This window comes from Castanea sativa, chromosome 2 (genome assembly GCF_040712315.1).
Source record: "Castanea sativa cultivar Marrone di Chiusa Pesio chromosome 2, ASM4071231v1".
Lineage (NCBI taxonomy): Eukaryota > Viridiplantae > Streptophyta > Magnoliopsida > Fagales > Fagaceae > Castanea > Castanea sativa.
Window position 1 is genome coordinate 27,493,089 of NC_134014.1, and position 15,790 is coordinate 27,508,878.

General features: G+C 36.0%; 1 protein-coding gene and 1 pseudogene across 1 annotated transcript; one reads left to right on the forward strand and one right to left on the reverse strand.

Annotated features, from left to right (window-relative positions):
* Positions 1–672: 672 nt before the first annotated feature.
* On the reverse strand, positions 673–5,393 carry LOC142625140 (uncharacterized; annotated as a pseudogene).
* A 1,685-nt stretch (positions 5,394–7,078) lies between these two features.
* On the forward strand, positions 7,079–14,934 carry LOC142623253 (selenium-binding protein 1-like). The gene is made up of 7 exons (XM_075796647.1): positions 7,079–7,322; positions 10,950–11,145; positions 12,273–12,500; positions 12,798–13,029; positions 13,171–13,284; positions 13,396–13,668; positions 14,500–14,934. Exons 1-7 carry the CDS (start codon positions 7,163–7,165, stop codon positions 14,779–14,781), a joined length of 1,485 nt encoding a protein of 494 aa, XP_075652762.1. The 5' UTR covers positions 7,079–7,162; the 3' UTR covers positions 14,782–14,934.
* The last annotated feature ends 856 nt before the right edge of the window (positions 14,935–15,790 follow it).

Here is a 15,790-nt window from a genome sequence, read left to right on the forward strand (position 1 = left end):
TAAACTCAACTTTTATTATACAGTACAGTATATGATGATATGATATAATATGATTTGTTGCTTGACCTGGCAAACACATGTTTTCATAAATAAATAAAAATCGTGTGAAAATACAAGTTTGACCTAATTCGCAACTCGATTGACTTGACCTGATTCCAACCAGCTTTAAAATGACTTTGTTTTGACTAGCAACCCTGTTAACCTGACCTGACCTGATCATTTGCCACGGCTTGGAATGGGACCCACATTCTTGTGGAGGCCAATTTGACGGAGGGGAGAGAGATAGCGTTACTTTGTGATGTAAGCTAAAAGGTAAAAGTAAACTACCATATATTTGAGGGATCAGTCAAAAGAAACGAAAAATTATGGTTGTTAAAAAGAAAGGGCCAAGATTCTAGAAATGAGCCATACCTCGGACACGAGGGAGTAATATGAGATGTTAATTAACCTCATAACGAGATAGAAGATAAAAAGAGAAAAAAAAAAAAAAGAGGAGCAAAATTCCCGATACATCCCCCTAGACATTGATCATCAGATAACAGAGGAGTGCATAAAGACAAAAACCGTGACCATGTTCATCTCCATCTCCATCTCCATCTCCATCTCCAAACAAACAAACAAGACTAAGACTAAGATACTATTACATATATAGAAATGACACGTCAGGACACTCTATGATATGAACTCCACCAACAATTGTGATGAAACCCGATAACAATGATGGTTTGGAACCCCAAGATCGTTAGACAAGATTTGTTGAGCCTTGACCTGTCATCTAATCAGATGAAACACCAAGACTACGTTGAATTGAAAATGACACACCAAGAATTCCTAAGAAACTCTCAAGAATCAAGGTGATAAGTTTGGTTATTTGAACGCCATAATATTAACTTGATAAGTTCAAGAGTTCTTTTAAGAACCAAGAGGAACACAAGACCTCACAAGGAGAATAGTTTTTCTGAAAACCAAAATTGATTTTTAAAATTAGTACTACCCATCTATATACCTGGAAGAACCCTCCAAGAATAAGCAAGTCATAATTACAATTTTGAAAACAGCACAAAAATTAAGCAAAACAAGTTCCCACGTTTTTTTTTTTTGGATTCTTGGACTTTTAAAGGCAGTCAAACAAGCTAAATGACTAGATTAATTTGCCTCTTCAAGTGCTTTGATGACATGGACTAAGCCTTGATTATTATCTGAGCCCACCTTGGTCTTTTCAGAATCAGCCCAATTCTCTTGGACTAGCCCATTTAGTGCTTCCTTGAAACGTTTAGCTCTAAGTCTTGTAATTGGGCCACTAGGAAGTGACAAAGGGTCATGTGCAAATTCAACTCTATTTCCACGTGTCTGATCAGCATGACCAGCTTCTTGATTTGCATCATTCTCCCCTTCTTGAGAAGGATTTGTCCTCAAATCATCACCTACATCAAAAGGAGACAAATCAGCAACATTAAAGCTTGCACTAACACCATACTCACCTGGTAAGTCAAGCTTGTAGGCATTATCATTGATGCGCTCCACTACTTGAAATGGTCTATCACCCCGTGGTAGGAGTTTTGAACGCCGTTTTTTTGGAAAACAATCCTTCCTGAAGTGCAACCAAACCTAATCTCCTGGTTCAAACACTACCTTCTTGCGTCCCTTGTTGGCTTGATGGACATATTGTTGAGTCCTCCTTTCGATGTTCAGCCGTGCCTTTTCATGAATCATCTTTACAAATTCTGCTTTCTTTTTGCCTTCTAAGTTCACACGTTCACTCAAAAGTAGAGAAGTTAAATCCAAAGGTGACAATGGGTTAAAACCATAAACAATTTCAAATGGTGAAAACTTAGATGCAGAATGTATACTTCTATTGTAAGCAAATTCAACATGTGGCAAACAATCTTCCCATGTTTTCAAGTTCTTTTTAATGATAGCACACAACAAAGAAGACAAAGTTCTATTTACTACTTCAGTTTGACCATCCGTTTGTGGATGACAAGTAGTAGAAAACAACAACTTGGTTCCCAACTTTCCCCACAAAGTCTTCCAAAAGTAACTCAAAAACTTTGCATCCCTATCAGAAACAATGGTCCTAGGCATACCATGTATCCTAACAATTTCTTTGAAGAATAAATCAGCTATATGTGTGCATCATCAGTTTTGTGACATGCAATGAAGTGTGCCATCTTGGAAAATCTATCTACCACCACAAAAATTGAATCTCTCCCCCTCTTAGTCCTAGGTAAACCTAAAATAAAATCCATAGAAATATCAGTCCAAGGTTCACTAGGTATTGGCAAAGGGGTGTACAAACCATGGGGTTTCAACTTGGACTTAGCCTGTTTACACGTGATACACTTCTCACAGATTCTTTCCACATCACGTTTCATATGAGGCCAAAAAAAATGATCACGCAAAATTCCTAAAGTCTTAGCTACACCAAAATGACCCATCAAACCACCACCATGAGCTTCTCTCACAAGCTCAAGCAATTCACGCAAAGAACACCTAGGCACACACAGTTTATTCTCCCGAAACAAAAATCCATCATGCCTATAAAACTTACCAAATGCCACTTTTTCACATGCATTGAACACATCACCAAAATCAGAATCTTGTGCATACAAATCCTTAAGGTATTCAAAGCCAAGCATTTTTGTATCTAAAATGGAAAGTAAAGCATACCTTCGGGACAATGCATCAGCCACCACATTTTCCTTACCTTGCTTGTATTTGATCACATAAGGAAATGTTTCAATGAATTCCACCCACTTGGCATGGCGTTTGTTCAACCTTTTCTGCCCTTTCAAATGCTTCAAAGATTCATGATCTGTGTGAATCACAAATTCCTTTGGCCATAGGTAGTGTTACCAATTTTCCAAAGCCCTTACCAAGGCATACATCTCCTTATCATAAGTGGGGTAATTTAGGGCTACCCCACCTAACTTTTCACTGAAATAAGCAACTGGATGGCCTTCTTGCATCAAAACAGCTCCAATACCTATTCCTGAAGCATTACACTCAATTTCAAAAGTTTTAGCAAAGTTAGGTAAAACAAGCAAAGGTGCATTAGTTAACTTTTCTTTGATCTGATTAAATGCCTTTTCTTGTTCTTTCCCCCACTTAAACGGCACATTTTTCTTGATGACTTCAGTAAGAAGGGCGGCTAAGCTACTAAAATCACGCACAAACCGTCTATAGAAACTAGCTAAGCCGTGGAAACTCCTCACTTGGCTGATTGTTGTAGGCGTTGGCCACTCTTGGATTGCCTTCACCTTTTCCTCGTCCACCTCAATTCCTCTTTTACTAACAACAAAACCAAGAAACACAAGCTTATCCGTACAAAAGGTGCACTTTTTGAGGTTAGCAAACAATCTTTCTTTCCTTAGAATTTCCAAAACAGATTTCAAATGCATTACATGTTCTTCCAAATTTTTGCTATAAATTAGGATATCATCAAAATACACAACTACAAATCTACCAATAAATGCATGCAGAACATAGTTCATCAAACGCATAAAAGTGCTTGGAGCATTAGTTAAGCTGAAAGGCATCACTAACCACTCATACAAACCATATTTAGTCTTAAAAGTAGTTTTCCATTCATCACCTTCCTTCATCCTAATCTGATGGTAACCACTCTTAAGATCAATTTTTGTAAAGACACAAGAACCATGTAATTCATCCAGCATATCATCTAATCTAGGAATGGGATGACGATATTTTACCGTTATGTTGTTGATGGCTCGGCAGTCAACACACATCCTTCATGTTCCATCCTTCTTAGGAACTAATAACACGGGGACCGCACAAGACTCATGCTTTCATGCACGTATCCCTTCTCCAATAATTCACCTACTTGTCTTTGAAGTTCCTTGGTCTCCTCGGGATTACTCCTATAAACAGGTCGGTTTGGAATTGATGCACCAGGTATGAAATCAATTTGATGTTCAATCCCTCGAATTGGAGGTAAACCATGAGGTACCTCTTCGGGAAGGACATCTTCAAACTCCTGCAAAAGAGAAACAACATTGCTCGGCAAAGTTCCGACAAAATCATTAGTACATAAAAGAGCGTCCTTGTACAAGAGTACAACAAGGGGCTGGTGTGAAAATAATGCTCTCTTGATTTCACTTTTTTTTGCAATGTAATTGAATTTTTCCTCTCCTGCTCTCATTATGGCCGAAATCATCTCTCTTTCTTTTTCACTTTGATCAATGTTTTTCTCTCCTTTTTTTTTTAACTCTTTTTTTTTCAATTTCGGCCTTCCTTTCTTTTTCCTTTTTTTTTTTTTTTTCATTTGATCTTTGTAACTTTAATTGGTCCTCCCTGACCTGTTTTGGAGTTAATGGCACAAGAGTAATGGGTTGCCCTTGAAGAGTGAAAGAATACTTATTTGTGAATCCATCATGCTTAACCCTCCAATCATACTGCCATGGTCTTCCCATCAATAAATGGCATGCATGCATGGGAACCACATCACATAGCACCTCATCCTCATATTTGCCAACGGATAATGCCACTAACACTTGTCTTGTCACCTTGATTTCGCCACATTCATTCAGCCACTGAAGCCGGTAAGGTTGAGGATGTTTCAAGGTACTTAAGGCCAATTTTTCCACCAAATAAGTGCTGGCTACGTTTGTGTAGCTCCCTCCATCAATAATGACACTGCAAACTTTGTTATTTACAAAGCACCAAGTATGAAACAAGTTCTCCCTTTGGTTACTTTCTTCCTCCTTAACCTGCACATTGAGGACTCGCCTTGTTACTAATAAATCTCCAGCCACAGCATTTTTCTCATCATCGGCATCCTCCAAAGATGGCATGTCAACATTTTCTACTTCTTCCTCATTCTCCGACTCAAGCTCGCCTTGAGCATTTATCACCATCACCCTTTTGTTTACACACTAGCTGGCTATGTGTCCCCGCCCCTAACATTTAAAACACTTAATATCACGGGTTTTAGAACTCAAAGCCTCGGTGTTACCTAAAGTAGTGGTGGTCTTTGAGTTGGCACTCTTAGATGGTTCAAATTTTGGCTTACTTTGCAACTGCTCGTCCCTTTTTGGAGCTGTCTTCCACTAACTGGTCATAGGTTGTCCCCTCCTAGCCAATCCATTCCGTTTGAATTGCTCCTCCACATTTATGGCTTGATGCACCATATCCGTTAATTCAACATAGTGCTGCATCTCAACTATATCCGCAATCTCACGATTTAAACCGTGCAAGAACCTAGCCATTGTGGCTTCCCGGTCCTCTTCTACATTAGCCCGAATCATAGCTACCTCCATCTCCTTGTAATACTCATCCACATTCTTGGAACCTTGAGTTAACCTTTGCAACTTTTGATACAGTCCCCTATAATAGTGATTGGGTACAAAACGCTTCCTCATAAGCATTTTCATCTCCTCCCAAGTGTCTATGGGTGGCTCTCTATTCCTCCTCCTATTAATCAATAATTGATCCCACCACACAATGGCATAATCGGCAAATTCAATTGCAGCCAACTTAACCTTCTTTATCTCCGAATAGTTGTGACAATCAAACACCATCTCCATTTTAGTTTCCCACTCCAAATAAACTTCAGGATCATTTTTGCCTTGAAAAGATGGGATTTTAATCTTTATGTTTCCTAAATCATTATCCCTCCTAGGCCTACCCATCCTAGCTTCTCTATTCCCATACCCACGCTCAAACCTGCCTTGGTTCACATATGGCTCACCATTCCGCCATGGAACACGACCACCTTGCTGCCTGTTGTGGATGTCATGTTGCTAGCCTATAGGAGTTCCCGCTTCTACCCTATCCAATCTCTCATGAATAGGTTCAATTTCAGCCCTCAACATACGCCTCATCTCCCCTAGCAGTGCTTGCACTTGGAGGTTCTGATATTGTCGAAGTTCTTCGATTGTGTCTTCTTTTTGATTGTTGGCCATGTTTAAAATCTGCAAAACAAGATTAGAATCCTCATAGGCCCTCCCTCACGTGTTTCACTCAAGAATTGATACACTCGCACTCGTGTTTTCACTCTAAATGGCTTTTACCCTCTTATGGTCTCACACACTCTTGCCTTTTTCCACTCTTTTGTGTCTTCTTTAGTTCTTAATCGAACTTCAAGAAACTAATTCAAAATAATCCAGTAGTAATTTAGAATGATAAACAACCAAAACTCATAAAAAAGGTCAAGAACTTGAATAAGGTGAGGAATAAGATTGAGAAATTTTCTTCTTCTTCTTTTTTCCGTTTTTTTTTTTTTTTGAATGAGGAACAGGAAATAGAATGAAAATAAAAGATAGGCAAACTTATGTTAGAACCAAAGCTCTGATACCAAATGATATGAACTCCACCAACAATTGTGATGAAACCCGATAACAATGATGGTTTGGAACCCCAAGATCGTTAGACAAGATTTGTTGAGCCTTGACTTGTCATCTAATCAGATGAAACACCAAGACTACGTTGGATTGAAAACGCCACACCAAGAATTCCTAAGAAACTCTCAAGAATCAAGGTGATAAGTTTGGTTGTTTGAACGCTACAAGATTAACTTGATAAGTTCAAGAGTTCTTTTAAGAATCAAGAGGAACACAAGACCTCACAAGGAGAATAGTTTTTCTGAAAACCAAAATTGATTTTTAAAATTCGTACTATCCATCTATATACCTGGAACAACCCTCTAAGAATAGGCAAGTCATAATTACATCTTTGAAAACAAGACAAAAATTAAGCAAAACAAGTTCCCACGTTTTTTTTTTTTTGGATTCTTGGACTTTTAAAGGCAGACAAACAAGCTAAATGACTAGATTAATTTGCCTCTTTAAGTGCTTTGATGACATGAACTAAGCCTTGATTATTATCTGAGCCCATCTTGATCTTTTTAAAATCAGCCCAATTCTCTTGGACTAGCCCATTTAGTGCTTTCTTGAAACGTTTAGCTCTAAGTCTTGTAATTGGACTACTAGAAAGTGACAAACGTCATGTGCAAATTCAACTCTATTTCCACTTATCATATGACCAGCTCCTTGGTTTGCATCACTCTGCCCCAGTCCTTATATTATATAATAATACAAAGCGAGCTCATCAATTATAAGAATCACAGATAGAGAGAGATTCTTTTTTACACGTGACTGTGATTACTCTTTTCTTTCATCTTCTTGCTTGTCATTTCAAAAAAATGGCTACGGATGCGAGTGTGTTGAAACATGGAGTGGTGGGGAATGAGAATAATAGGCACGCTGCTTGCTGCAACACGGGGGGACCTGGGTACGCAACTCCGCTGGAGGCCATGTCTGGTCCTAAAGAAGCTCTCATCTATGTCACTTGCGTTTACAGTGGTACCTATATATATATATATATATTATCTTCATCTACTTTTTATTTTAATTGCTTTTTTCTTCTTTTCTTTTTCATAGCAATTCGACTTAAATATGCAGGGAATTTGTTGCAGTGATTATTGAATTTTCTTTTGGGTCTGTTTTTTTTTTTTTAAAAAAATCTGATATATTCTTATATATATAAAGGAGGGGGACAAGAGTATTTGTGGCCGATCGAAACACGAGCATATTCTTATGTTAATATGGTTTCTTGTTTAGTAAAGTTGTAATTTAGGAAGATTTTTGTTTTTGTTTTTGTTTTTGTTTTTTGAATTATTGAAGGTATATGCAGGGGTCATGATGAGGTAGTGAAGCCTTCATAAATGGATAAGCCCACTGCGAGGGCTGCCCTAGACATTTTGGGGTAAGGGGAGAATTAAAATAGGGTCTCTTTGTATTAATTTATTAATTAAATTAATATTTATTTAATATTTTTATATTATAATTTATATTCCATTTGAAATTTATTTTTCTTCCCTTTTTAGATGCAAATTTACTAATTAAATTTGTGTATTCAAATTCTTTTAACATATCTTTTTTTAATCGATAATATAGCTAATCCACTTAGTCTTTTTTGGGACATTGTCGATCTTATATATGATTTTATTAATTTTAATTTTGAAAAATTTCTTTGGGTAGAAGTAATTGTAACAGGTATTGTTAGTAAAATTTTATAGAATCTATCTTTTTTATATAATTTAGTATGTCAATTGGAGTATATTCTTTTATTTGTAAAGTTTCTTTTTAAAACTTTTTAACTCTGAAAATAAATCTAAACTATCAATATCATAATAAACATCATGTTTGAGAAAATATTCAAGATTAAGACAATATTTTTGCAAACTATTAGTGATTTCAATTTTGTGAAGTTAAATAGAAAACCAAAAATATCTTCGTATATTTGAAATTGTTCAAACCTCTTCTCAATTGAACTAATTGCTTCGTCTACTATATATAAGAAACGGTAATATGAGTAAATGTTAGGGATTTAGGATTTTTGATTTGTTATTATTTTGTGGTTAATTTTTAGATTAGATTTATATTTTATCTTGTTGAATTTTGGTTTGTCTAGAGGTTAAGGATGTTATTTTTGGGATAATTTATTTTGTTTAGACCAAAGAATTTTTTGGGGTACCAATGTTTACTAGGATGTACCAAATTTTTTGTCCTTTGGTCACAAGGATGTACTAGATTTCTTGAGTTTCATTTGAAACTAATTTTTTTTTTTCTCTACTGCCTCTTCTTTTCCAAAATTTTGGGGCCCCACTTAGGGGCCTTAGGCGAGGGCATAATTGGCCTAGTGGAAGGGCTGGCCTTGCCCACTGCCCACACATGGTCTGATGGAGATATATATATATATATATATATATATATATATATATATTGAATGCATGAAGTAGTTATTGCATACCAAAAAAGCCCCACCTTTTAAAAAATAATAGGCTTTCCTTGTCTGGTTAAATGAGTGAAATAAGGACTTGCTTCAATTTGAATGCTTAACACAATCATATGATTTATACAACTCAATAGTTTGTAGATCCTTTTAGCTTCCTCTGACTTTTGAACTGTCAATGGTATGAAAATGAAAGGTAGATTACTTAGTGCTCTCTTGATTTGAGTCACTTCACCTGTTTTGAGATAATACCATTGTTAGAGGCTATTAGATTTCTATTTTAAGCTCTTCACTATTTGACCCTCAACTGTGTGAGAATGATCACATAGTCCTAGGCCGAATTAGATGGGACTAAATGCTGCCTGCATAACCTGATTTTGTGAAACTTGCATCCTTAGTTGTGCATATAATAATCTTCATATTTTTGTAAACAGTATGTATATATATATATGGGGACAAAGTTTAGCAACAAAATTTGTTGTAGCCTTACTCAATATAATAGATAATAATACATATTTTGAAAATCTAACCGTTGAATTACATGTTCTTTATGCTCATAATACACATATCAAATTTTGTGTCAATCGGATATTACTTACTATATAAAATATAAGCTTATATTTTATGCATAATTTTAAAATACAAAAACTTGCAATTTAAACAATTTATTGATAACATAGCTATTGACTTTAATTTTTTAAAAATTTTGCAAGCATGAAGAATATAAGAAGATGTAATCTAATGGTGGATTTGTCAAAATTCACCTTCAATAAAAAGATATTGGGTACTACAACCAATTTTATAACTAAACTTTATCTTTGCTTCCATGTATTTCTAAAATAAATTTTTTTTGACACTTCATGGCAAGAGTCTACAGCTCAACATGTAAGCATAATAGTTCCTATTGCATCTCCTCACTAACTGTTATTTCAGGGCACATTTCTAACACTTCCCTGCTGTCTCATCAGTCTTTTGAGTTAAAAGATGAACCCAACTGGTGACATGAAATCTAAAATTTATTTCCCAGTTTGCTCTTTATGATTCAAGAACTCCAACTTTATTATAACTAGTAAGTTACCCGTGCGATGCATGGATAATTTCATAATGTTTTATGTAAGATGGTTTTGGAGAATATTGTACGTGTATTAACATAACATAATTGTTCTAGAACTTTATTAGAAATGTGTTCATCATAAAAAAAAAATTTTAATTGCACACACATAGCTATTATAATTATTCAATCAAAGTAATGAGAAATTAAAAAAAAAAAAACTTTGGAGGAATATTATAGAATAAAAGTTAATATAGAATGTGTCTTTCTCTTTTTCCGTAATTCTAAAACAAAATACATATTCCAAACACTTACAATCAATCATATCATTTATAAAACTTACAAATCTACAATGTCCGACCTTAACATTAAAATCGTAATTGCCATTGTCATTCAATATAAAGTGTAAGCCCCCTTTCCTTGGGTGTAGCTAACTCATATGGGTTAGGATTAGATAAGACAACAATGTTAGAGTTAGGTAGGAGTCATTGAAAGATTGAAGATAAATGACATTGTTTTTGGTCTATGTGTATTTGACATGGGATGGCATGAAGGGTTATGGGTAGGTATATATAAAAGGGTAGAAATGCAAGAGGTGAAAATGGCAAATTAAAATCCAAAGAGTTTTGTGTGTGTGTGTGTGTAAGGGATGAAAAATCTTGAAATATTGAACCAAAGTATACAAAGAATATTTTTTTGTTAATTAGAAAAGCCTTGAAGCATCAAACCAAATGAAACAAAAAGTCAATATTTAATTTTTCATATCTTTTGATATTTTAATGTTTTACTACTATTGCTGCTGCTACTACTACTGCTGCTACTACTCTCACTATTTATTTTGTGCAGTGCTATATATGGCCAGATTAGTTTCTTAATATGTTTTTGCCATCTTCATAATATATATTGTTGCTTTTAACCTTGAATAGTTGAGACATATGTGTTGTGCCCTAGGTTTTATTCCTTTTTGTTCCTCAACTCCGAACTCTACCACTTAAATCCTTTTCTATGTTTGGACTAGTTGATTTGAGCTTTTTTTCTATCTATAGCTTATTGCTTTTCTGCTGTTACGGAACCATTTTGGATTGTTTGTTTTAGTTGGGCATAATGTAGTAAGTTATAATATAATGGTTAATTGTATATACAGGAACAGGAAGAGAGAAGCCTGATTACTTAGCTACAGTGGACATAGATCCAAGCTCTCCTACTTATTCAAAAGTTATCCACAGGCTGCCTGTGCCTTATTTAGGTGATGAACTACATCATTCAGGGTGGAATTCATGTAGCTCTTGCCATGGAGATCCCTCAGCAGATCGACGCTTTCTAATCCTACCTTCACTAGTGTATGAGTAAATTTTATTTTGCATCAATGAATCTTTGCATACATAAATACATACGTATGTTCATGTGTATATACATAAATACATGTGCACTCGCATTGTTTGGTTAAGCAGTGACCATTTATTGATGAAAGGGGTAGACAGGTGCTCCAGCATAAAGAGGTACATGTGGTTCTTGTTATTGAGATATTACTCAAATTATGAACTATTACATTTTGAACTCACAATTCAACAGTCTGAAGTCCACTTTATCTGTGGTAGTTGTGGATGCCTTTGAAAAGATAAACACACATAAGATTATGGACAATGACTTTGTAGTTATGCAAGCAGTCTAATTGCATGTCTTGTCTTGACTTGTGCTTAGGTTTGATCTGGTGTTTGCAGCTCACTGATTTCATATTTAAAAAAAAAAAAAATGTAAACTCACTATCTGATAAGATGGTGATTCCATTGCTTAATAGGTGTATGCTGATGACTTCATGGTAATCTCATGATGATTTCTTTATTTAATAACCTATTATTGGTTCTCTAGTGTTCCTTAATTTAGTTTCACTAGCAGTATCAAATTCTTGAACTTCACCAGTATAGGTGGATTAGAAAATTATGGCTCAGGTTTGATACTTCACATTAATTTATTATTATTTTTTGCACCGGGGGGGGGGGGGGGGGGGGGAGAGGGGGGTCAACTTTTGATATGTGATAACTGGTTGCATTTTATGTTTTGGAATACCCCCACAAAAGAAACACACGCGAGATCATCTGTTTCTTATTTAAGTCTTTTGTGTTTACCAAAAAGATCAAATTTATAGTTTAATGTAATGTGATATTTTTAACTTTTGAGAATTATTAGCACCCCGCCTCCTAAGAAAGAAAGAAAATTGTCTGGTATTGTACTTTTTTGTGTTTGCTTCTACTTCCAATGGATTGGTGCTGTATGATGGATGTATGCCCTTAAAATGCTGAGGAAGCATATTATAATGACTTCATTTCCGTAAGAGGCCTAATGTAGCCTTTTGTGTAATTTCTGTTCTTTTTGTCAGAAGCTATGATTACTAGTATTGATGGTTCATCACTTGAAGAGGTGCATTAACTGTTGGTAATATATTCCTTAATAAGTCAAGCCTTTTCAGATCTGGTCGCATATATGTGATTGACACAAAAACCAATTCCAAGGCTCCATCACTCCATAAAGTTGTTGAGCCTGAAGATATTGTTCAGAAGACTGGTTTGGCTTATCCACACACATCCCATTGCCTTGCTTCTGGAGACTTACTGGTGTCATGCCTTGGTGATAAAGATGGAAATGCTACAGGGAGTGGCTTTCTTCTTCTTGATTCTGAGTTTAATGTCAAAGGAAGGTACTGTTCTGAGACATACAAATAAATCTTATCTTTTACTGTTAGCAAACTAATTTTAAAAAATCACATATCTATGTATCCAATTTTGGCGCAATTCATAATATTGATTAATGGAAACAATATATCAAATTTAAAGACAAGATTGACAATACCTAAGTAATATTGGAAATTTATTTAAATATTCACGGAGATGGTGACAGTTTAATAGCATGATTGAACTCCTGGCGTTGTGAATTGAGCATGTTTACTGTAGATTTGATTACGATGTAACCTTAGAGCTCCCTTCGCATCTACCAGGTGGGAGAAACCAGGGCACAGTCCACCTTTTGGCTATGATTTCTGGTACCAACCACGACACAAGACAATGATAAGCTCCTCATGGGGTGCCCCTGCTGCTTTCACTAAAGGTTTCAACCTTCAGCATGTTTCTGATGGTCTTTATGGGAGGCATCTGCATGTGTACAGCTGGCCAGGTGGTGAACTGAAACAAACATTGGATCTTGGCAGTACAGGGCTCTTACCTTTGGAGGTGAGTGCATAGACAATCTACAGTCTGGTTTCCTACATCTAGAGTATGGTCAACATGATTATTTGTTAATTTTGATTTTTTTTCTTTTAGTCAGAACATGATAAATCCATCTATTTTTGTCTCAATGTAACCCTTTTGCAGATAAGGTTCCTGCATGATCCTTCGAAAGATACAGGATTTGTTGGTTGTGCCTTGACAATGACAAGTAACATGGTGCGATTTTTTCAGACCCAAGATGGCTCTTGGAGCCATGAGGTATGCACATAAGATATTTATATGTCTGTATGTTAGCGTACCATATTGTGTTCACCTTGTAATTTGCTCAATTTTTTTATTTTTATTTGAGGCATTGATTAATATTTGCAGATTGCAATATCAGTGAAGCCATTGAAGGTGCAAAATTGGATTCTTCCAGAAATGCCTGGGCTTATAACTGATTTTCTGATCTCTCTTGATGATCGTTTTCTGTACTTTGTGAACTGGCTGCATGGGGATGTGAGGCAGTATAACATTGAGGACCCTAAGAATCCTGTATTGACAGGCCAAGTATGGGTTGGGGGACTAATTCAAAAGGGAAGCCCAATAGTGGCCGAGGGAGAAGATGGAAAAACATGGCAATTTGATGTTCCAGAGATCCAGGTTTGTATGAACTCCATTGTAAAAGTTAAAAACTCTTTCTGAGCTATAACTTATTGCTGCCTAATTGATGATTGATTGGGTGCTTTTAGTAACAATTCCCCAAACAAGATTGGCTTGGCTGGGAATGCTGATTATGTGCAATTTAGATATCAGTTAAAACAGTTCCTGTACTAGAAGTATTTCACACAGAGATGCATCAGATAATCTGTTTGGTTCTTTCTGCTTCTGATTTACATCATGATTTTATAAAAAAGATGTATTATTAATCTACTGAGTGCTTTATTTATTATCTGGTAACCATCAATCATTGTCATTTAGTAATAGATGCACATGGGCCACCTAAACCTTGATGTGATAACACTATACACTATACACTATATGTGAGTGGCTAGACAACGTATAAGTGACCTGTTATATATTCATCACTTGAGTGCCTTTATCCCATATAGGCATATGCCTAGTTCAGCTAGATGCCTAGAAATGTTTGATAGGCTGTAGAAAAATAATACTATTTGAGCATCTTCCTATCTCTGATGTTACATATTAGTGTTCCACAACACTTTTTAACTCACACGTATTTCCACAATACTTAAACAACGTTACTAGAAATCTCTTACCAAACGGGCTAATACTAAGACAGTACTTTTGCTCCTTGTAGTTCCCTTAATTTAATATGTTGTTGATGTTAGTGTACACCAGTTTAATTCTGTTTATGTGGTTTATGTGCATTGGTCTGGCATAAACTATTTAATCACTCAAACTAAGACAGTACTTTTGCTCCATATAGTTCCCTTAATTTAATATGTTGTTCGCTTCATATTTTCCTTTCAGGGAAATCAGTTAAGAGGGGGGCCGCAAATGATCCAATTAAGTTTAGATTGGAAGAGACTCTATGTCACCAACTCACTCTTCAGTACATGGGATCGTCAATTTTATCCTGATCTTGTGGAGAAAGGATCTCACATGTTGCAGATTGATGTTGATACAGAGAAAGGTGGTCTGAAAACAAACCCGAATTTTTTCGTGGATTTTGCTGCTGAACCTGCTGGTCCTTCCCTAGCCCATGAGATGAGATATCCTGGTGGTGACTGCACTTCAGATAGATGGATCTAAGTAACTTGAATCTATTTCTAGCAATAAACGCCAATATTTTAACATATAGTAGTGGATATAATGAACTTTCCAAGTTAAGTTGTTGGTGATGACAGTATGTGAAGGAAACATGGGATTTTATGAATTATAAATGATATTTGTAATTTCTACCAATACATTGTCCAGACCCGAACTTATTAGCTCTCCTCTCGTTAGGTTAGGACTTAGGAGTCTCTCTTTCTTGTCTTGGTTTGCCTAAGAGAGTTCCTTAGGGCTAGGAGTGTCTGTACATGCTTAGGCTGTCGAGATGGACTCGGAATTCATAGAGCAACTTTAGACGCTTCAGATGACAACTGATGAAGAAGAGGGGATTCATATCTCCATTTTAAAAAGCCTAAGAGCATTCACATTGGGTCTTGTAAATGCCATATATTGGTAATATTTAGTATCAAAGCCCTAAAACTCCCCATTACTCGGTCTTGCAAAGTCTTAGAATTGAAAAAAAAAAAAAAAAATTGCATTGAAGCTACGGTGCCTTCCTATTTTTACGATGGTATTGTAGCTCAATTGCAAAAATAAAATATTCAAATTTATTCCTCATCTCATTCTTTTTATCCCTTTTATTATTTCTCTCTCCTTTATCTTTCTTTGGTCTTAGTCCATTTCTTTCTCACTCTCTCTTTCCTCACATCTCTAGTGGTGGGCCTCCATGCCGACGAAGCAGAGATCTACTAGCTAAGGGGTATTGTGAGCCTGATCTGATGGCGGAGGGTGTGGGTTTGTTTGGTTGTTTTGTGTGTGTGTTTTTTCTCTCTTGGTGGTGGCGTGGTTTTTGTGGCTGGTGTTGCGTAGTTTTTGGCGGTTTGTTTGTGTGTGGTTTTTTTTTTTTTTTTTTGGGTGGTTTTTGTTGGTGGGTTTGGTGGTTTTTTATAATGGGTTTGCAAGTTGGCATGGTGATGGCGTGGTGGTTTCTAGTCAGTGTCTGGTGGGTTAAATGGAATGTGAGTGGCGGTTTTTTAATGGGTTTTGC

Excerpts from the sequence above, each read along its gene's own strand:
- LOC142623253 (XM_075796647.1), top strand. The coding sequence starts at position 7,163 with ATGGCTACGGATGCGAGTGTGTTGAAACATGGAGTGGTGGGGAATGAG. Across the intron at positions 11,146-12,272 it reads CTAATCCTACCTTCACTAGT|ATCTGGTCGCATATATGTGA; the intron begins GTATGAGTAAAT and ends AAGCCTTTTCAG. Across the intron at positions 13,030-13,170 it reads CAGGGCTCTTACCTTTGGAG|ATAAGGTTCCTGCATGATCC; the intron begins GTGAGTGCATAG and ends ACCCTTTTGCAG.